We start from the raw sequence: 20,104 nt of genomic DNA, 5'->3' as shown, positions 1-20,104 counted from the left end.
TTTTGAATTTTCGATTTTTTTAATATTTTTTCATAATTTCATTTATTTACAAACAAAATCATCATTATGAATTGTTTACTTATTAAAATTACCAAAAGAAAACATTTTTCTAGTCAAACTGTACGCATATGAAAAATATAAACAAACAAGAAACCAGTTTCATATAAAAACACAAACAAATTCTAGGTAAAGTCTCTACTGTGTATTAACAAGAGAACAACGAAAACAAGAATATGTGAGAGTAGTCACAATGCAAAGGCATTCGTATAGTGGTTTGTTTATGCATGCTTGTTTATTTCTTCTACTGTGTGTATTTTTGTTTATTTATTCATAAAAATTGATTTCAAAGAAAATCATTAGGAATGTTGGGAAAAATTTTATATTTGTTATATTTTGAATGAAAATATTAGTTTATATTAATTATTTTTCCGAAATATGAGAATAAAAAGGAACATCTACTAAAAATGATTATTAAAAGAAAAAATTATAAAATGCCGTCGGCAAAACACTTTTTCAACTAAAAATGCTTATAAAAATTTTTCTAAAGAAAAAAAGTAATTCTAAAAATGCGTATAAAAGGAAAAAATTATCAAATGCCGTCGGCAAAACACTTTTTCATTTTTTTTGTCAAAAAAAGTATATTTTTTAGATTTTTAGTAGACATTCATATAATGAAAGAGTGTTTTGCCGACGGAATTTGAAAATTAGAAAATTTTTTTCTTTTTTTTTAGCAAAAAATTATTTTTTTGTTCTAAAATTTCTAAAAAATGTTTTAAATAGAAGAAAATACTTAATAAAGTAAAATATTGTTAATATTAGTTGATAGAAAATGAAAATATGCAATGTTTAAAGTTGAAATGAAAAAATAACTTTTCAGTCTAACTGTACGCAACAACAATATACAAAAAATTATCAACGCATACAGAATAAAGAAGAAGCAAGCCAGTTTTTACTTAAAACGATCACATACTGACAAACACAAACAAATTCTATGTAGAAAAAAAAAATACTTCGTGGGAATCTCGACTGTAAGATTATTCAGTATATCAGCTTAATGTGTTTGTTGTTGGTTTTTTTTGAACTAAAGCAAAAAATGTTAAGGAATTTCTATAGTTGTGTGTGTTTTTTTAGTTTCTTAGTTTTTATGTATATCGTTGTTTTTGTTTGTAGAAAAAAGCAGATGGTTGAAATGTAAAGGCATTTGTATAGTTGTGTGAGTGTTTTTTTTTTTTAGTTTGTTGTTTATACAGTGGTTTTTGTTTTTGTAAAATCACAAGAAATTCTTATTTGAGGAAGTTTGTTGAAATGTAAAGGCATAGTATGTATGTGTATAGTTGTGTATGTGTTTTTCTTTAGTTTGTTGGATTTTATGTATACCATAGTTTTTGTTGTGTATAAAAAATAAGACGAGGGATGATTATGAAGAATTAAAACGAGGGATGATTATGTGAGGCAGATGTTTGTTTTAAATACATATTTAATTGAAAATAAGCAAAACGGATGCCTTTTACTGATAAAAAGACAATACAATTTGATTTTAAACTTGTAAATTTTCGAAAATTCTTATTATTTTGTTAAGTTTTAAGTTAGTTTTGAAAAAATTTTACTCATTTTTGAAATAAATTTGTCGTCCTGAAAAGGACGGTTGGTTTTCTTCTAAATACGATGGTCTGTATAGTATTTTTACATTTTCTTGTTGTCGTTGTGTAAAATAATTTAGGCCTTCTTTTCTGTTTTCTTTGGCAAAAGTACAGCTTGAATGTTGGGCAAAACACCACCTTGAGCAATGGTTACGCCAGACAATAATTTGTTCAATTCTTCGTCATTACGGATGGCCAATTGCAAATGACGGGGAATAATTCTGGTCTTTTTGTTGTCACGAGCAGCATTACCAGCCAATTCAAGAACTTCAGCAGCCAAATATTCCATAACGGCAGCTAAATATACGGGAGCACCGGCACCAACACGTTCGGCATAATTGCCTTTACGCAACAAACGATGGATACGACCGACGGGGAATTGCAAACCAGCACGATTTGAACGGGACTTTGCCTTTCCCTTAACTTTGCCACCTTTACCACGACCAGACATTTTTCACTTTTTAGTTATTATTTAAAACACTTCACTAGAGCACTGTAAACACAAACTGATAAAATATTTTTTTGTTACCATGGGTATTTATACTTTTTTTCTGAGAAGAACACACACACAATGGGGTGGTTTGTGTAGATACATTTTGTAGATACAATTGTATTTGTTGGATTCCAAAAAGGTATATAATGCGCACACATCAAGAAAAAAACTCAGTTTGTGAACAGTGTTTAAAAAGTGTTTGTGAAAAAAAAAGTGAATAATAAAAATGCCTCCTAAAACCAGTGGTAAAGCAGCAAAGAAGGCCGGTAAAGCCCAAAAGAATATTACCAAGAGTGACAAGAAAACCAAGCGTAAGCGCAAGGAATCTTATGCCATCTACATTTACAAAGTGTTGAAGCAAGTACATCCCGATACTGGTATCTCATCAAAGGCCATGAGTATCATGAACAGTTTTGTTAATGATATCTTTGAGCGTATTGCCGCTGAAGCATCTCGTTTGGCTCACTACAACAAGCGTTCAACCATCACCAGTCGGGAAATTCAAACTGCTGTCCGTCTATTGTTGCCCGGTGAATTGGCCAAGCACGCTGTCAGTGAAGGTACAAAAGCTGTCACCAAATACACTAGCTCCAAGTAAATTTTCTGCCTTGCTGTTGTCAACAAATGGTTTATATAAATAATTTCTTTAACATCAACTACAACAAAACGGCCCTTCTCAGGGCCACAAATATTTTTCAAAAAAGAGATTGGTTTTTATTGTTTTATACTTAATTATAAATTTGTTTAATAATAGCAGTTGGTTTTCTTTTTGGTGTGGAAATTTGCTTTGAAAATTCGGACATTTTGATTTTAGTTGTCTAATTCACAAACCTTTTTGTAATTTAAAGCAAGAATTGCAACCTTTTTGTGTTTTTGGTTTGTGAATTTGAAAATTGCCAACAATGTAAAAAGCAGATTTCCACTACCATAAAAACGTTAAAGAAATTGGATATGCTACACTTATTTATCCAAATAAAATGAAAATAATGATTTAATAATAATCCTAAAAATATGTGTAGCAATATTTTTGATTTTTCATATTAAAATTTGCTGTTTTGCCGACGGCATTTGAAAAATGTTCAAAAAATATTAAATTTTTTTGTTTTTCCGTCGGCATTCTACAATTTTATAATATAAATAAATGTTTTGTAAAATATTTATGTTTTTTACTTATTTTTTAGCAATAATTTTGATTTTTCATATTATAATTTGCTGTTTTGCCGACGGCATTTGAAAATTTTTCAAAAAAGATTAAAATTTTTTGTTTTGCCGTCGGCATTCTACAATTTTATAATATAAATAAATGTTTTGTAAAATATTTATGTTTTTACTTATTTTTTAGCAATATTTTTGATTTTTCATATTAAAATTTGCTGTGTTGCCGACGGCATTTGAAAAATTTTTAAAAAAATATTACAAATTTTTGTTTTGCTGTCGGCATTTTACAATTTTATAATATATAACATTTTTTTTGTAAATTATTTATGTTTTTTTTATTAATTTTGCAGCAAAATTTTTGATTCTCATACTAAAATTTTCTGTTTTGCCGACGGCATGTGAAATTTAGAAACTTGAGATATTTTTAAGAATATTTTTGATTTTTCATATTAAAATTTAATATTTTGCCGACGGCATTTCGTAATTTTTCAACGATTAAAATTTTAATTTCAATTTTAGTGTTTTTTATAAAATAAACAAATATTGAAATTATTTTAGTAACTAATACAGATATTTTTAATTTTTACTTATTTTGTAGAAAATATATTGATTTTTCATATTAAAATTTGCTGTTTTGCCGACGGCATTAAAAAAAAAAAAAAAACAATTATTTAAAGAATATTTTTCTTATTAAAATGTAACGTTTTGCCGGCGGCATTTAATGATTTTTTGAAAAAAAGTAGAAGAAAAACAAAAATTTACTTTTGTTGAAGACGAACAATGAAAAAGTGTTTTACCGACGGCATTTCGTTAAATTTCATTTTAAATAAATTTGTTCTATTATTTTGAATTTTCTTAACAAAATTTTCTTTATTTATGTTTTTTCTGTAAAATTTAATGAATTTTCTAAAGATTTTTACTTTTTATTTACATTTTGATAGAAAAATAATGAATTATTTACAAACTGTGCTTTGCCGACGGCATTTCATTAATTCTTGCTAAACTACTCTCAATATTATGTTTATGCTCAATACAAAAATTCACTCTCGTTTCGTGTTTTTGTTTTAACAAACATTCACACACACAATACAATGTTTTGTTTACTATTGATATTACTTCTTATTTTCATTAACAAACTAGCAGAAAATATTCTTAAAAATCAAGAATTTAATAAAAAAGAATTATATTCTGTAAAATCACATGAAAAATATTGTTTTGTTTGTTATTTAATCTCTTTTTGATAAATATTTTGTAGCCCTGAAAAGGGCTTTTTAATATTATAGAAATAAATCTTTTTTTCGAATATCGAAAAATAATTTGTTCTTTGAAGAGGGGTGGAATATTTACTTCTTGGCGGCAGTCTTTTTGGCAGCTGCTTTTTTAGCTGGAGCAGCCTTTTTGGGTTTAGCAGCGACGGCACTCTTGGCTTTGGGTGCTTTTGGTTTAGTTGCTGGTGCCTTTTTTGCGGGTTTTGCCTTAACTGTACCAGTCTTTTTGGCAGTTTTTGCCTTGGCTTTTTCTGCCTTCTTCTTTTCAGCTGTCTTTTTGGTGGCAGTTGCTTTCTTAGCAGCAGGGGTAGCCTTTTTAGTAGCGGCGACCTTCTTTTTCTTATCTCCGGCAGCAGCCTTCTTTTCAGCAGCAGGCTTCTTTGCTTTTGGTTCTTTTGTAGCAGCAGCTGACAATTTGAATGAACCAGAAGCACCCTTACCTTTAGTTTGGATTAATTTTCCACTGGTTACAGCACTCTTCAAATATTTCTTGATAAATGGAGCCAATTTTTGAGCATCTACCTTATAAGTGCTGGTAAGGTATTTCTTAATGGCTGGAAGGGATGAACCACCACGTTCCTTCAATGTTTTGATGGCAGCATCTACCATTTGTTGGGTTGGTGGATGAGTAGGAACACTGGATGGTTTTTTGGCCTTGGCGCCTGCAGCTTTCTTTGCTTTTTTCTCGGCAACTGGAGCAGCTACTGGGGAAGCGGCGGTTTCAACGACAGCGGTATCAGACATGATTGTTTTTATTTGTAAAATTTAAAAAATTCACTTGAAAATAAACACTTTTTTTATAATATAAACTTTATATGCGTGAGCACAGTTAATAAGTTAAGGTACATCGTAAGTATGAGAAGTTCATAGTAGTCAATGGATGTAGATTGTTAGATTTTTAGTGCGAGCATGTATAAAATTTAACAAAAGTTTTATCATATTTTTAAGTTTTTCTTCAAGATTTTGGAAAAAATTTAAAGAATTTTTCTTAAAATTGTTAGCTTAGATATTGTAGTTTATGCTAAAATTGAGAAAATATTTTTTTCTTCATTTTGGCAATTTTTATAAGCATTTTCCTGAGAAGTTTGCTAAAAATTTCTACTAAATTATCAAGAAAACTTGAAAATTTTCTAACAAATTTCATAAATATTCTTAAGAAAACTATTTCAGATGATACTCTTATATGTTTTCTTTATGCTAAATTAAGAAAATATAGTTTTTTTAATTTTTTCGATTTTTAAAAATTATTTTAAAATTTACTCTATGTCAACGAAAAATTCTCATATTGACAAAATTTTCAATGGTATTTTCAATTTATCCTATTGAGTGAAAAATTAAAACTAATAAATATTCCAATAAAATTGATAAATTTTTACATATATTTTATTGCATTATTTACTAAATAATTCTAAAAGTCAAATTGTTTAATATTTTTAACAAATAATCCAAAAAATGCTCATTTTACAAGCAATTTCATTTTACTCTTACTCTTTGAAATGACTCAATATAGAGATTTTATTTTTAAAGCAAATTGTTATTTATTTCTCTATTTTCATAATATTGTTGCATTATATGCAATTGTACAAATGTTTTTGAATGACTTTTTTTCAAATTGTAAATTTTATTAAGGAAAAATATACTATTTTGATAAGAATCATTATTAACTAATATAACGATGAAATTTTCTTGTTAAATTGTGTGACCTGTTTAAGTTGGTATATTTTCATGAAAATATTTCTTTGTTATTTAGTAAACAAATAAATTTACTAATTTTAATAAGAATATTTGTTATTTTTGTTTACAAATTAATAAATAAATTACTTTGTATTTACGAAATCAAAATTTTATGTTTATAAGAATTTTTTTTTTGCAAAATTTAGTAAAAAAATAACAATAATATTTAATTTTTTGCCGATTTTTTCCCCATTTATTTTGAATAAAATTTCAATTGGAAATAAGAATTATAAACAAATTTTATTTACAAAATATAAACAAATTTTCAATTTTGTAAATAAACATTTCCTAACAAAAGTCCTTTCAAAAACTACTTTTCTAAAAATTTGCTAAATTAAAATAATTTTATATATTTTGTACAAATAATTCAAATTTTTATTAATATTTATTATACAAAAACATTTGCCTCTCGTTGTAAATATCAAAATATAATAAATTTTATTAAAAAAAAAAAAAAACAATAATTTTCTCATAAATAAAGTTTAAATTATCTATTATTTATAGAAATTTTCAATGCAATAATTATTTGACAAAAAAATATAAACAACTTTTATGATCCTAAAACAAAAAAATTTTAAAAAAATATCTAATTTTGCCGACGGCAAAATGTTTGTCAAGCCGTCGGCAATTTTTCAAAATATTTTAAAATTTAGTTGAAGAAGTAATGTTTGAACAATAAATGAAATGCTCTTTATAAAAATGTTTAATGGTTCTAAAAAGAACCGATTATTATTTCTTTTGATTGTTTTGTTTACATAAATAAAAAAAGAAAAAAAATATCTAATCTTGCCGACGGCAAAATGTTTTGTTAAACCGTCGGCAATTTTTCAAAACAATAAATAAAATGCTCTTGCGATTATTCCTCCTTGTGTTTTGTTTACATAAATAAAAACAAAAAATAATTAAAAAAAAAAATTTTTAACCTATCCTAGTAATTTTCGATTCAAAAATGCACTATCTCTTTTTCATTTTTATTTTGTGGTCCTGAAAAGGACCGATTGTTGTTTTGTTAATAGACGACGAGATGTTGATGTTATGTATACGTCGTTGTCTGTAGTAGAAATTTAAGCACGTTCGCCACGAATACGTCTGGCCAATTGAATATCTTTTGGCATAATGGTGACACGTTTAGCATGGATGGCACACAAGTTGGTATCTTCGAAGAGACCAACCAAATAAGCTTCACTGGCTTCTTGCAAAGCCATAACAGCAGAGCTCTGGAAACGCAAATCAGTTTTGAAATCTTGAGCAATTTCACGAACCAAACGTTGGAAGGGCAATTTGCGGATCAACAATTCAGTACTCTTTTGATAACGACGAATTTCACGCAAAGCTACTGTACCAGGGCGATAACGATGAGGTTTCTTAACACCACCGGTAGCTGGTGCACTTTTACGAGCAGCCTTAGTAGCCAATTGTTTACGAGGTGCTTTGCCACCAGTCGATTTACGGGCAGTTTGCTTAGTACGAGCCATTATTATTACTTTTTACTTTTTCACTTCACTTAGTCACTTTAACACTGTTCACACACGAATATTTTTGTTTCGCCGATGGTACCGGGTTTATATAGAAAAATTTTGTATTGAAAATATAAGGGTGAGTGTGTGTGTTGCATTTAGTGGTGGTTGATTATACTAAATTTTAGACGCACACACGAAAAAGAATAGTATAGCATGATATTTCTGATACATTCTAATTTTAGTTGAATTTGGTATAAATACCAGTGGTTAGGAGGCGAAAATTATTAGTTCTTGTGAATCTTTTGTGAAGTGTGTTTAAAAGTGAAAAAATAAAATAAAGTGATTAAAAATGACTGGTCGTGGTAAAGGTGGTAAAGGCTTGGGAAAAGGTGGCGCTAAACGTCATCGTAAAGTGTTGCGTGATAACATCCAAGGTATTACCAAGCCAGCTATTAGACGTTTGGCTCGTCGTGGTGGTGTAAAACGTATTTCTGGTTTGATTTACGAAGAAACCCGTGGTGTCTTGAAGGTGTTTTTGGAAAATGTCATCCGTGATGCCGTCACCTATACTGAACATGCCAAGAGGAAAACCGTCACCGCTATGGATGTTGTCTATGCTTTGAAGAGACAAGGTCGCACTTTGTACGGTTTCGGCGGTTAAATAATCGAGAAGAATATTTGTGTAAAAGTAGTCAACAACATCGACAATTCAATATTTTTCATCAAACAACAAAACAATCGGTCCTTTTCAGGACCACGAAATGAAATTTAAAAAGAGATAGTGCATTTTTGAATCAAAAATTTACTACCATAGGTTAAAAATTTTTTTTTTTAATTTAAATATATGTGTATTAAAAAAAAAAAGGTAAACAAACCATTTTTAGGTTTTTTTTACATTTATTTTTGAATTTTCGATTTTTTTAATATTTTTTCATATTTTATTTACAAACAAAATCATCATTATGAATTGTTTACTTATTAAAATTACCAAAAGAAAACATTTTTCTAGTCAAACTGTACGCATATGAAAAATATAAAGAAACAAGAAACCAGTTTCATATAAAAACACAAACAAATTCTAGGTAAAGTCTCTACTGTGTATTAACAAGAGAACAACGAAAACAAGAATATGTGAGAGTAATCACAATGCAAAGGCATTCGTATAGTGGTTTGTTTATGCATGCTTGTTTATTTCTTCTACTGTGTGTATTTTTGTTTATTTATTCATAAAAATTGATTTCAAAGAAAATCATTAGGAATGTTGGGAAAAATTTTATATTTGTTATATTTTGAATGAAAATATTAGTTTATATTAATTATTTTTCCGAAATGTGAGAATAAAAAAGGAATATCTACTAAAAAATGATTATTAAAAGAAAAAATTATAAAATGCCGTCGGCAAAACACTTTTTCAACTAAAAATGCTTATAAATGAAAAATATTATCAAATGCCGTCGGCAAAACACTTTTTCAAATAGATTTTTACTAAAAATACTTATAAAAGAAAAAAATTATCAAATGCCGTCGGTTCTAAAGAAAAAAAGTAATTTATTCTAAAAATGCGTATAAAAGGAAAAAAATTATCAAATGCCGTCGGCAAAACACTTTTTCATTTTTTGTCAAAAAAAAGACATTCATATAATGAAAGAGTGTTTTGCCGACGGAATTTGAAAATTAGAAAATTTTTTTCTTTTTTTTTAGCAAAAAATTCTTTTTTTGTTCTAAAATTTCTAAAAAATGTTTTAAATAGAAGAAAATACTTAATAAAGTAAAATATTGTTAATATTAGTTGATAGAAAATGAAAATATGCAATGTTTAAAGTTGAAATGAAAAAATAACTTTTCAGTCTAACTGTACGCAACAACAATATACAAAAAATTATCAACGCATACAGAATAAAGAAGAAGCAAGCCAGTTTTTACTTAAAACGATCACATACTGACAAACACAAACAAATTCTATGTAGACAAAAAAATACTTCGTGGGAATCTGGACTGTAAGATTATTTAGTATATCAGCTTAATGTGTTTGTTGTTGGTTTTTTTTGAACTAAAGCAAAAAATGTTAAGGAATTTCTATAGTTGTGTGTGTTTTTTTAGTTTCTTAGTTTTTATGTATATCGTTGTTTTTGTTTGTAGAAAAAAGCAGATGGTTGAAATGTAAAGGCATTTGTATAGTTGTGTGAGTGTTTTTTTTTTTTAGTTTGTTCGTTTATACAGTGGTTTTTGTTTTTGTAAAATCACAAGAAATTCTTATTTGAGGAAGTTTGTTGAAATGTAAAGGCATAGATAGTATGTATGTGTATAGTTGTGTATGTGTTTTTCTTTAGTTTGTTGGATTTTATGTATACCATAGTTTTTGTTGTGTATAAAAAATAAGACGAGGGATGATTATGAAGAATTAAAACGAGGGATGATTATGTGAGGCAGATGTTTGTTTTAAATACATATTTTAATGAAAATAAGCAAAACTGATGCCTTTTACTGATAAAAAGACAATACAATTTGATTTTAAACTTGTAAATTTTCGAAAATTCTTATTATTTTGTTATGTTTTAAGTTAGTTTTGAAAAAATTTTACTCATTTTTGAAATAAATTTGTCGTCCTGAAAAGGACGGTTGGTTTTCTTCTAAATACGATGGTCTGTATAGTATTTTTACATTTTCTTGTTGTCGTTGTGTAAAATAATTTAGGCCTTCTTTTCTGTTTTCTTTGGCAAAAGTACAGCTTGAATGTTGGGCAAAACACCACCTTGAGCAATTGTTACGCCAGACAACAATTTGTTCAATTCTTCGTCATTACGGATGGCCAATTGCAAATGACGGGGAATAATTCTGGTCTTTTTGTTGTCACGAGCAGCATTACCAGCCAATTCAAGAACTTCAGCAGCCAAATATTCCATAACGGCAGCTAAATATACGGGAGCACCGGCACCAACACGTTCGGCATAATTGCCTTTACGCAACAAACGATGGATACGACCGACGGGGAATTGCAAACCAGCACGATTTGAACGGGACTTTGCCTTTCCCTTAACTTTGCCACCTTTACCACGACCAGACATTTTTCACTTTTTAGTTATTATTTAAAACACTTCACTAGAGCACTGTAAACACAAACTGATAAAATATTTTTTCTCATTTTTTCATTTCATTTATTTCCAAAAAATTTTCATTACACATGTTTCCATTAAAACTACTTTTATATTAAATCTATTCCTTACGTACTAGTGTACATTCCATGGACATATCAAATTTGACTGGTACATATTTATAGCATTGCTGACAAATAATCATTTACATTTTTACATTTTACATTAAATCATTTAGATAAAATTCTCTAAAAAAGGGAAAAAAAGAGATCAAACTCCAACCTAAAACTAATTCTTATACTAAATAAATAAAAGCTTAAAACTAGGGAAGATAATTATATACAAAAGATAATAGATAGATATTTACAAAGTAAAGGCATATGGCCTATTGTGCAGTATTATACACAACATTAACTAGGTCTAATGTACCTATTCTCCTATGGAAGAACAGTAGGTTTGCACCCTGATAAAGAAGGCCAGCTTCCTTTAGAGTCAGAATGTCCACCGGGGACATATATCGAGACGCACTCACAGATTGAATATCCCTTGACCTACTAAAACATCCATGGACGAGACTGTTCTCTAAAGAACGAGCCTTTTCCATGGATAAAATAGCCGTCCTGGTCATGAACGCATCTATCCTCTCAAAGCCTATTGCCCTGTATATGGATCTGCAAGAAGGCCTGCGCCAGATCCCATCCGGACCGCGCCTCCTCCTAAGTCCCAGACATGCGACCAATATTCGTCTCTCCCATACCCTAAGCCTTTCCATCTGTGCAGAAGATATTCTGAACCAGACTGGAAAGGCATAGGAGATGAGAGGACGAATTACCTGCCTATACAGAAGAAGACCTACTCTCCTATCTAGGCCCCTTCCATGGCCAAGAATCCCACGGTATGATGCGTATGCACGTTTCGTGCGCTCCAATACGTGGTCAATGTGGCGATAGAACTCAAAATTCTCGTGGAATACCACTCCGAGGTACTTCATCCTGTCCGATATAGGAAGCCATTCATTCCCGATCCGAAGAGAAGGAATGAATGACCTACTGTTCGGATACAGGTACTTACGTCGGCCCTTGATCATCACAGCAACCGACTTTCTCACATTGAGACGAAGACCCCATTTGGAGAAGTATTCCGCGAGTACAGCCAAATACGCATTCATCCGTGCATTCACCGTCCTAGCCCTCGGTCCCGATGCCGCCATGAGTATATCGTCTGCATATATAAGCAGAAGGTCGCCCTCAGGAGGCGAGGGGATATCACTCATGAGGACATTGTAGAGTACAGGACCCAATAAAGAGCCCTGTGGTACCCCCGCAACTACAGATCTCTCGCTAGATTGAGAATCTCCCACTCCTACGGCAAATTTCCTATTACTAAGGAAATCAGCCACCATCCTACACAATCCCCTATCGAGTCCCTTATCCAAGAGCTTACAAACAATGCCCTCTTGCCAGGCAGTGTCAAAAGCTTTCTCGAAGTCCAGACTAACAGCAATCGTAGGGTATCTGTTGTTAAGACCCCTTGTGACATAATCAGAAAAGACCATTAACGCATGAGAAGTAGAGTGCCCCTTCCTGAAACCAAATTGTCCGTCCAAGAGGGAGTTATCCCCAGTCAAACCGTCTGTAAGTTTAGTCAAAAGAAAATGTTCCAGTAGTTTCCCAAAAGGTGATAAAAGGGATATCGGTCGATAACTATTGCACTGTTTAGGATCCGATTTCGGTTTTAGTATTGGCACAATTAATGCCTTTTTCCATGCCTTGGGAAAATAACCAATATTTAGACAATGGTTGAACAGTATCGCCAGAAAGCGCCAGGTGTTGTGGCGAGTTTTTTTCAAAACATAATCTGGGATACCATCCAATCCACTGGACTTTTTATTGGATCTTCTCCTCAAGGCATCTCCGATTGACTCTGGTCGAATGAAACCAAGTTCATTCGGATCAGTGCCATTCGCAAGAGTATTGCCTCCAAAGACCGTTAAAGGACCCTCCTGTCCTAAGGATGCAGTCCTATCCCTCACAGTGTCAGTAAAAGCGTCCGTGCCCGTTCTCTGTCCACGTTGATGTACGTTATAAAACTGATCTGCAAGCAGATCAGCCTTCACATTATCGTCCGATGTCAAATTTCCCCGTAAGTCAATCAAATCGTTCACCGTATTGCGTTTGTTAAGTCCAGCAGCAGTCTTAATTTTCCTAAAAGTCTTGTCATTTACCTGTATGTTACCCAGAAAATTCTCCCAGTGTCCGCGTTCGTATTCGGCAATGGCGCCCTGAATTATCCGGTCAAGATTACGTATGTCAGCCTTCAATATGTTGAGTCGAGTAGGATCCTCGCATCTGTGTAGTATTCGTCTTAGTCTCTTTTTCTCCGCTATAAAGCCAAGAATATTGTCAGGTAGTTTCAGTAGCCCTTTACGTCCTACAATAACCTTAGGAATAGAAAGATCCATGGCGTTTCTAAAGGCCTGGCCCATAAGTTCAACGCAATCATCGATCTCCCTTTCAGTTACATTTCTATTGTCAGGCAGTACACATTCGTCAAGTTTCCTGGTCAAGAGTCTGTTAAATCGGTCTTTATCCATTTTGTCATAGTCAAATCTAGTCGGTTTAATCCGACCAATACAGTCATCAATACCAAAAATACACTTCCACAGCCCTGTGGTCAGATTCAAAATCAAGTGTCCGTAAGCCATTACCAGTCACAAGTGGTGTCATGTCAGCAGATGTCATAATTATGTCAATGAAGGAGGATGTTGTCGCACATATCCTAGTTGGTCCATCAGTCGGTTGAATATGCAATTCAGGATTCGCAAGAAGAAGATCATATAGAACTCTACCACTACAACTGGTGACCGTGTCCCCCCAGTGTGGGTGTCTGGCATTCAGGTCAGCCCCAATTACCACACCACCTTCACTGACGAGATCGATCACCGGTCCCAGTTCCACAGCAGACATTGTGTCCTGTGGTCTACGGTATAATGAAATAGCAATCAAAGGATGACCATTCACCCTACGAATTCGAACTGCAGTGTTCTCAATTGTACCTGTATCAATGAGCACCCTTTCACAAGAAAGAGTATTCCTGACCAGGATAGCAGTACCTCCCCCACGTCCAGATTGTCGATTCTGTCTGAAAATTAAGTAACCGTCAATGTCTAGCTTATGGCAAGGACTAAGTCCATGTTCAGCCACAAGCAAAACGTCGGGTCTATGTTTGTCCAAGAATAGTCTCAGGTAGTGTCTTCTGTGTCGGGAAACAACCCTATTAACATTTATAAATATACATTTTAACGACCTAGCCATTGTTCTGTAGCATCATTAACATGCCCAAAAGAGCCCTAGATTTGCTTTCGTCGTCCTTCAGCCCACGATATTCGCGAGCAAAGCCCCCAATTTTGCCGATGCACTGAAGCAAACCCCCACCAAAGAAGCGTCTGCAGTCCTTATCCACAAGATCAAATTGCGAAAGTGAGTTCGCAACAGTCGGTTCATGAACAGCCGAGGCTGCTCCAGTAAAAGTCACCGAAGAAACCCTAGGCACATTGGATGTCACAGCCGATGCATATGACATACCAGGTTTAACCTTCCCAGCAGACTGACGTAATTGTACATTACCCTGACGCTGTTGTCCATTACCCCCTCGAGTGGTCCTCCTATCCTGCACCTTTCGCAGCAGTTCAATCCTACGGGGACATTCCCTGGAACTGGCCACGTGTCCCTCAACACCGCAATTTACACACTTCACCGGAAGTCCTACTCTTCTAACGGCCTGTCCAGTAACTGGGTCTGTCGCCACTGTTTCCCCGGTATTATCGTCCTTTGCAGGTATCTCGCAATTACCAGGACCATGAGATTCGCCACATTTGACACATCTATATGGCATCTGGCAATTCGTAGATACATGGCCAAAGCGTTGGCAATTAAAACATTGGGTAATAGCCCCCCTCCTATACTTCCGTATGTTCACACGGCAACGTAATATGTAACGGACATCACAAAATGCCGCCACATCTGTATCCCGCGAAAGGCGTAGAAGCCACCTATCCCCATTAAGCTTAACTAGACCTAGTATAGAGTTCCTAATATGCAAGCCCTCCAGGTATCCCATTACATCATCATGGCTGTAAGTGCCAGAAAGTCCCTCTATAACAACCGACAGAGGCCTTTGTCCCTTTGGTGTGTAAGTATAATAATTGACCCCGTGGTCCCTGAGTAGAGCCTTCAGCCTATCAAAATCCGCGAGGGTGCAAACCCCTATGTTCGTGGCATTTTTGCCCAAAATCTTCATATTATAATTAGTATGTCCTAAGGTACTATTAATAATCTCAGACATATACTTAACATTAATATTGTATGTTGTTACAACTGGTACTTTTATCGACTTACTTTTCTCCGTCTTCTTCTGCATAGCTCCAGAGCAACCAGGGACTTCAGTCATGTTAGCTGCAGGCTTACCATCAGGAACAGGAATACTTTCAATAGTAGACATATCGGAGATGTCATCTGGGAGATCACCATCATGATCAGCACCACCTTCAATGCCAGCTCCGGCTTTAGCTTGGCCCAAAACAATTGCCCCAGCAGCATGGGACTTGTTCTTCTTCTTCTTTTTCTGCTTCTTACCGTTCTTCTTGCTGGGAACTGGTTTCATAGCTTCCAGTTCGTCATCACTCACAAGCGTATTCATTAAGGATGAGCCATGTCTTGCATTTATAATTTCATCCAGCCTCTTCTTCAAAGTATCAACTTCCGAACGAAGTTCATCAATAACTCTATCTTTAGAGTTGATAATTTGTTGGTATTCTTCATCAGAATCCACCCTTTGCCGCTTACTAGGATATATTTTACCATCCTCAGCCATATTCAGTAATGTCTATCTGCATAGCAGAATAATCGACTTTTACCAAAATATATTCTCGTTCTCAAAAAGTTCAAATTCGTTGCCTTCTATGGGCTTCTCAATAAATCAAATGAGCTTATAATAGCAAATAAGGCAGGCTGCCTACTATTTCTTCTCAAAAATTCAATGCACCACTTTCACAATTGAAATATATTCAATGCCTACTATATTCGGCTCGCTTCACAAATTTTCTTTAAGCTTATATGTCGAAAAATTTTTTTTTCGCTTTTACACTTTCTAATTACAAGTCACTTTTTAGTTATTATTTAAAACACTTCACTCGAGCACTGTTAAACACAAACTCAATAAATAAAATATTTTTTTGTTACCATGGGTATTTATACTTTTTTTCTGAGAAGAACACACACACAATGGGGTGGTTTGTGTAGATACATTTTGTAGATACAATTGTATTTGTTGGATTCCAAAAAGGTATATAATGCGCACACATCAAGAAAAAAAACTCAGTTTGTGAACAGTGTTTAAAAAGTGTTTGTGAAAAAAAAAGTGAATAATAAAAATGCCTCCTAAAACCAGTGGTAAAGCAGCAAAGAAGGCCGGTAAAGCCCAAAAGAATATTACCAAGAGTGACAAGAAAACCAAGCGTAAGCGCAAGGAATCTTATGCCATCTACATTTACAAAGTGTTGAAGCAAGTACATCCCGATACTGGTATCTCATCAAAGGCCATGAGTATCATGAACAGTTTTGTTAATGATATCTTTGAGCGTATTGCCGCTGAAGCATCTCGTTTGGCTCACTACAACAAGCGTTCAACCATCACCAGTCGGGAAATTCAAACTGCTGTCCGTCTATTGTTGCCCGGTGAATTGGCCAAGCACGCTGTCAGTGAAGGTACAAAAGCTGTCACCAAATACACTAGCTCCAAGTAAATTTTCTGCCTTGCTGTTGTCAACAAATGGTTTATATAAATAATTTCTTTAACATCAACTACAACAAAACGGCCCTTCTCAGGGCCACAAATATTTTTCAAAAAAGAGATTGGTTTTTATTGTTTTATACTTAATTATAAATTTGTTTAATAATAGCAGTTGGTTTTCTTTTTGGTGTGGAAATTTGCTTTGAAAATTCGGACATTTTGATTTTAGTTGTCTAATTCACAAACCTTTTTGTAATTTAAAGCAAGAATTGCAACCTTTTTGTGTTTTTGGTTTGTGAATTTGAAAATTGCCAACAATGTAAAAAGCAGATTTCCACTACCATAAAAACGTTAAAGAAATTGGATATGCTACACTTATTTATCCAAATAAAATGAAAATAATGATTTAATAATAATCCTAAAAATATGTGTAGCAATATTTTTGATTTTTCATATTAAATTTGCTGTTTTGCCGACGGCATTTGAAAAATGTTCAAAAAATATTAAATTTTTTTGTTTTTCCGTCGGCATTCTACAATTTTATAATATAAATAAATGTTTTGTAAAATATTTATGTTTTTTACTTATTTTTTAGCAATAATTTTGATTTTTCATATTATAATTTGCTGTTTTGCCGACGGCATTTGAAAATTTTTCAAAAAAGATTAAAATTTTTTGTTTTGCCGTCGGCATTCTACAATTTTATAATATAAATAAATGTTTTGTAAAATATTTATGTTTTTACTTATTTTTTTAGCAATATTTTTGATTTTTCATATTAAAATTTGCTGTGTTGCCGACGGCATTTGAAAAATTTTTAAAAAAATATTACAAATTTTTGTTTTGCTGTCGGCATTTTACAATTTTATAATATATAACATTTTTTTTGTAAATTATTTATGTTTTTTTTATTAATTTTGCAGCAAAATTTTTGATTCTCATACTAAAATTTTCTGTTTTGCCGACGGCATGTGAAATTTAGAAACTTGAGATATTTTTAAGAATATTTTTGATTTTTCATATTAAAATTTAATATTTTGCCGACGGCATTTCGTAATTTTTCAACGATTAAAATTTTTATTTAAATTTTAGTGTTTTTTATAAAATAAACAAATATTGAAATTATTTTAGTAACTAATACAGATATTTTTAATTTTTACTTATTTTGTAGAAAATATATTGATTTTTCATATTAAAATTTGCTGTTTTGCCGACGGCATTAAAAAAAAAAAAAAAAAACAATTATTTAAAGAATATTTTTCTTATTAAAATGTAACGTTTTGCCGGCGGCATTTAATGATTTTTTGAAAAAAAGTAGAAGAAAAACAAAAATTTACTTTTGTTGAAGACGAACAATGAAAAAGTGTTTTACCGACGGCATTTCGTTAAATTTCATTTTAAATAAATTTGTTCTATTATTTTGAATTTTCTTAACAAAATTTTCTTTATTTATGTTTTTTCTGTAAAATTTAATGAATTTTCTAAAGATTTTTACTTTTTATTTACATTTTGATAGAAAAATAATGAATTATTTACAAACTGTGCTTTGCCGACGGCATTTCATTAATTCTTGCTAAACTACTCTCAATATTATGTTTATGCTCAATACAAAAATTCACTCTCGTTTCGTGTTTTTGTTTTAACAAACATTCACACACACAATACAATGTTTTGTTTACTATTGATATTACTTCTTATTTTCATTAACAAACTAGCAGAAAATATTCTTAAAAATCAAGAATTTAATAAAAAAGAATTATATTCTGTAAAATCACATGAAAAATATTGTTTTGTTTGTTATTTAATCTCTTTTTGATAAATATTTTGTAGCCCTGAAAAGGGCTTTTTAATATTATAGAAATAAATCTTTTTTTCGAATATCGAAAAATAATTTGTTCTTTGAAGAGGGGTGGAATATTTACTTCTTGGCGGCAGTCTTTTTGGCAGCTGCTTTTTTAGCTGGAGCAGCCTTTTTGGGTTTAGCAGCGACGGCACTCTTGGCTTTGGGTGCTTTTGGTTTAGTTGCTGGTGCCTTTTTTGCGGGTTTTGCCTTAACTGTACCAGTCTTTTTGGCAGTTTTTGCCTTGGCTTTTTCTGCCTTCTTCTTTTCAGCTGTCTTTTTGGTGGCAGTTGCTTTCTTAGCAGCAGGGGTAGCCTTTTTAGTAGCGGCGACCTTCTTTTTCTTATCTCCGGCAGCAGCCTTCTTTTCAGCAGCAGGCTTCTTTGCTTTTGGTTCTTTTGTAGCAGCAGCTGACAATTTGAATGAACCAGAAGCACCCTTACCTTTAGTTTGGATTAATTTTCCACTGGTTACAGCACTCTTCAAATATTTCTTGATGAATGGAGCCAATTTTTGAGCATCTACCTTATAAGTGCTGGTAAGGTATTTCTTAATGGCTGGAAGGGATGAACCACCACGTTCCTTCAATGTTTTGATGGCAGCATCTACCATTTGTTGGGTTGGTGGATGAGTAGGAACACTGGATGGTTTTTTGGCCTTGGCGCCTGCAGCTTTCTTTGCTTTTTTCTCGGCAACTGGAGCAGCTACTGGGGAAGCGGCGGTTTCAACGACAGCGGTATCAGACATGATTGTTTTTATTTGTAAAATTTAAAAAATTCACTTGAAAATAAACACTTTTTTTATAATATAAACTTTATATGCGTGAGCATAGTTAATAAGTTAAGGTACATCGTAAGTATGAGAAGTTCATAGTAGTCAATGGATGTAGATTGTTAGATTTTTAGTGCGAGCATGTATAAAATTTAACAAAAGTTTTATCATATTTTTAAGTTTTTCTTCAAGATTTTGGAAAAAATTTAAAGAATTTTTCTTAAAATTGTTAGCTTAGATATTGTAGTTTATGCTAAAATTGAGAAAATATTTTTTTCTTCATTTTGGCAATTTTTATAAGCATTTTCCTGAGAAGTTTGCTAAAAATTTCTACTAAATTATCAAGAAAACTTGAAAATTTTCTAACAAATTTCATAAATATTCTTAAGAAAACTATTTCAGATGATACTCTTATATGTTTTCTTTATGCTAAATTAAGAAAATATAGTTTTTTTAATTTTTTCGATTTTTAAAAATTATTTTAAAATTTACTAAATTTACATTTAATTTATGTCAACGAAAAATTCTCATATTGACAAAATTTTCAATGGTATTTTCAATTTATCCTATTGAGTGAAAAATTAAAACTAATAAATATTCCAATAAAATTGATAAATTTTTACATATATTTTATTGCATTATTTACTAAATAATTCTAAAAGTCAAATTGTTTAATATTTTTAACAAATAATCCAAAAAATGCTCATTTTACAAGCAATTTCATTTTACTCTTACTCTTTGAAATTACTCAATATAGAGATTTTATTTTTAAAGGAAATTGTTATTTATTTCTCTATTTTCATAATATTGTTGCATTATATGCAATTGTACAAATGTTTTTGAATGACTTTTTTTCAA

General features: G+C 31.8%; 7 protein-coding genes across 7 annotated transcripts; 3 read left to right on the top strand and 4 right to left on the bottom strand.

Annotated features, from left to right (window-relative positions):
• Positions 1 to 1,623: 1,623 nt before the first annotated feature.
• Positions 1,624 to 2,170, bottom strand: LOC119607378 (histone H2A). The gene has a single exon (XM_037961257.1). The coding sequence runs from the start codon at positions 2,089 to 2,091 to the stop codon at positions 1,717 to 1,719; it is 375 nt and encodes a 124-aa protein (XP_037817185.1). The 5' UTR covers positions 2,092 to 2,170; the 3' UTR covers positions 1,624 to 1,716.
• A 141-nt stretch (positions 2,171 to 2,311) lies between these two features.
• On the top strand, positions 2,312 to 2,814 carry LOC119607404 (histone H2B). The gene has a single exon (XM_037961287.1). It carries the CDS (start codon positions 2,360 to 2,362, stop codon positions 2,729 to 2,731), a length of 372 nt encoding a protein of 123 aa, XP_037817215.1. The 5' UTR covers positions 2,312 to 2,359; the 3' UTR covers positions 2,732 to 2,814.
• Positions 2,815 to 4,543: 1,729 nt separating this feature from the next.
• Positions 4,544 to 5,372, bottom strand: LOC119607406 (histone H1-like). Its single transcript, XM_037961290.1, has one exon. It carries the CDS (start codon positions 5,301 to 5,303, stop codon positions 4,635 to 4,637), a length of 669 nt encoding a protein of 222 aa, XP_037817218.1. The 5' UTR covers positions 5,304 to 5,372; the 3' UTR covers positions 4,544 to 4,634.
• A 2,642-nt stretch (positions 5,373 to 8,014) lies between these two features.
• Positions 8,015 to 8,507, top strand: LOC119607401 (histone H4). Its single transcript, XM_037961284.1, has one exon. The coding sequence runs from the start codon at positions 8,103 to 8,105 to the stop codon at positions 8,412 to 8,414; it is 312 nt and encodes a 103-aa protein (XP_037817212.1). The 5' UTR covers positions 8,015 to 8,102; the 3' UTR covers positions 8,415 to 8,507.
• A 1,843-nt stretch (positions 8,508 to 10,350) lies between these two features.
• Positions 10,351 to 10,872, bottom strand: LOC119607396 (histone H2A). The gene has a single exon (XM_037961279.1). The coding sequence runs from the start codon at positions 10,816 to 10,818 to the stop codon at positions 10,444 to 10,446; it is 375 nt and encodes a 124-aa protein (XP_037817207.1). The 5' UTR covers positions 10,819 to 10,872; the 3' UTR covers positions 10,351 to 10,443.
• A 5,355-nt stretch (positions 10,873 to 16,227) lies between these two features.
• Positions 16,228 to 16,731, top strand: LOC119607399 (histone H2B). Its single transcript, XM_037961281.1, has one exon. It carries the CDS (start codon positions 16,277 to 16,279, stop codon positions 16,646 to 16,648), a length of 372 nt encoding a protein of 123 aa, XP_037817209.1. The 5' UTR covers positions 16,228 to 16,276; the 3' UTR covers positions 16,649 to 16,731.
• Positions 16,732 to 18,462: 1,731 nt separating this feature from the next.
• Positions 18,463 to 19,291, bottom strand: LOC119607393 (histone H1-like). Its single transcript, XM_037961276.1, has one exon. It carries the CDS (start codon positions 19,220 to 19,222, stop codon positions 18,554 to 18,556), a length of 669 nt encoding a protein of 222 aa, XP_037817204.1. The 5' UTR covers positions 19,223 to 19,291; the 3' UTR covers positions 18,463 to 18,553.
• Positions 19,292 to 20,104: the final 813 nt, after the last annotated feature.

The sequence above is a fragment of the Lucilia sericata genome, unplaced genomic scaffold (genome assembly GCF_015586225.1).
Source record: "Lucilia sericata isolate MDLA Ls3-8-SP2 unplaced genomic scaffold, ASM1558622v1 Contig000691F_arrow, whole genome shotgun sequence".
Taxonomy (NCBI): Eukaryota; Metazoa; Arthropoda; class Insecta; order Diptera; family Calliphoridae; genus Lucilia; species Lucilia sericata.
Note: the sequence above shows the minus strand (reverse complement) of the source record. Positions and strands in the feature narration are given on the sequence as shown.

Bases quoted from the DNA above. Each gene is read 5' to 3' on its own strand.
- LOC119607396 (XM_037961279.1), bottom strand. From the start codon at position 10,818: ATGTCTGGTCGTGGTAAAGGTGGCAAAGTTAAGGGAAAGGCAAAGTCC.
- LOC119607378 (XM_037961257.1), bottom strand. From the start codon at position 2,091: ATGTCTGGTCGTGGTAAAGGTGGCAAAGTTAAGGGAAAGGCAAAGTCC.
- LOC119607404 (XM_037961287.1), top strand. From the start codon at position 2,360: ATGCCTCCTAAAACCAGTGGTAAAGCAGCAAAGAAGGCCGGTAAAGCC.
- LOC119607406 (XM_037961290.1), bottom strand. From the start codon at position 5,303: ATGTCTGATACCGCTGTCGTTGAAACCGCCGCTTCCCCAGTAGCTGCT.
- LOC119607401 (XM_037961284.1), top strand. From the start codon at position 8,103: ATGACTGGTCGTGGTAAAGGTGGTAAAGGCTTGGGAAAAGGTGGCGCT.
- LOC119607399 (XM_037961281.1), top strand. From the start codon at position 16,277: ATGCCTCCTAAAACCAGTGGTAAAGCAGCAAAGAAGGCCGGTAAAGCC.
- LOC119607393 (XM_037961276.1), bottom strand. From the start codon at position 19,222: ATGTCTGATACCGCTGTCGTTGAAACCGCCGCTTCCCCAGTAGCTGCT.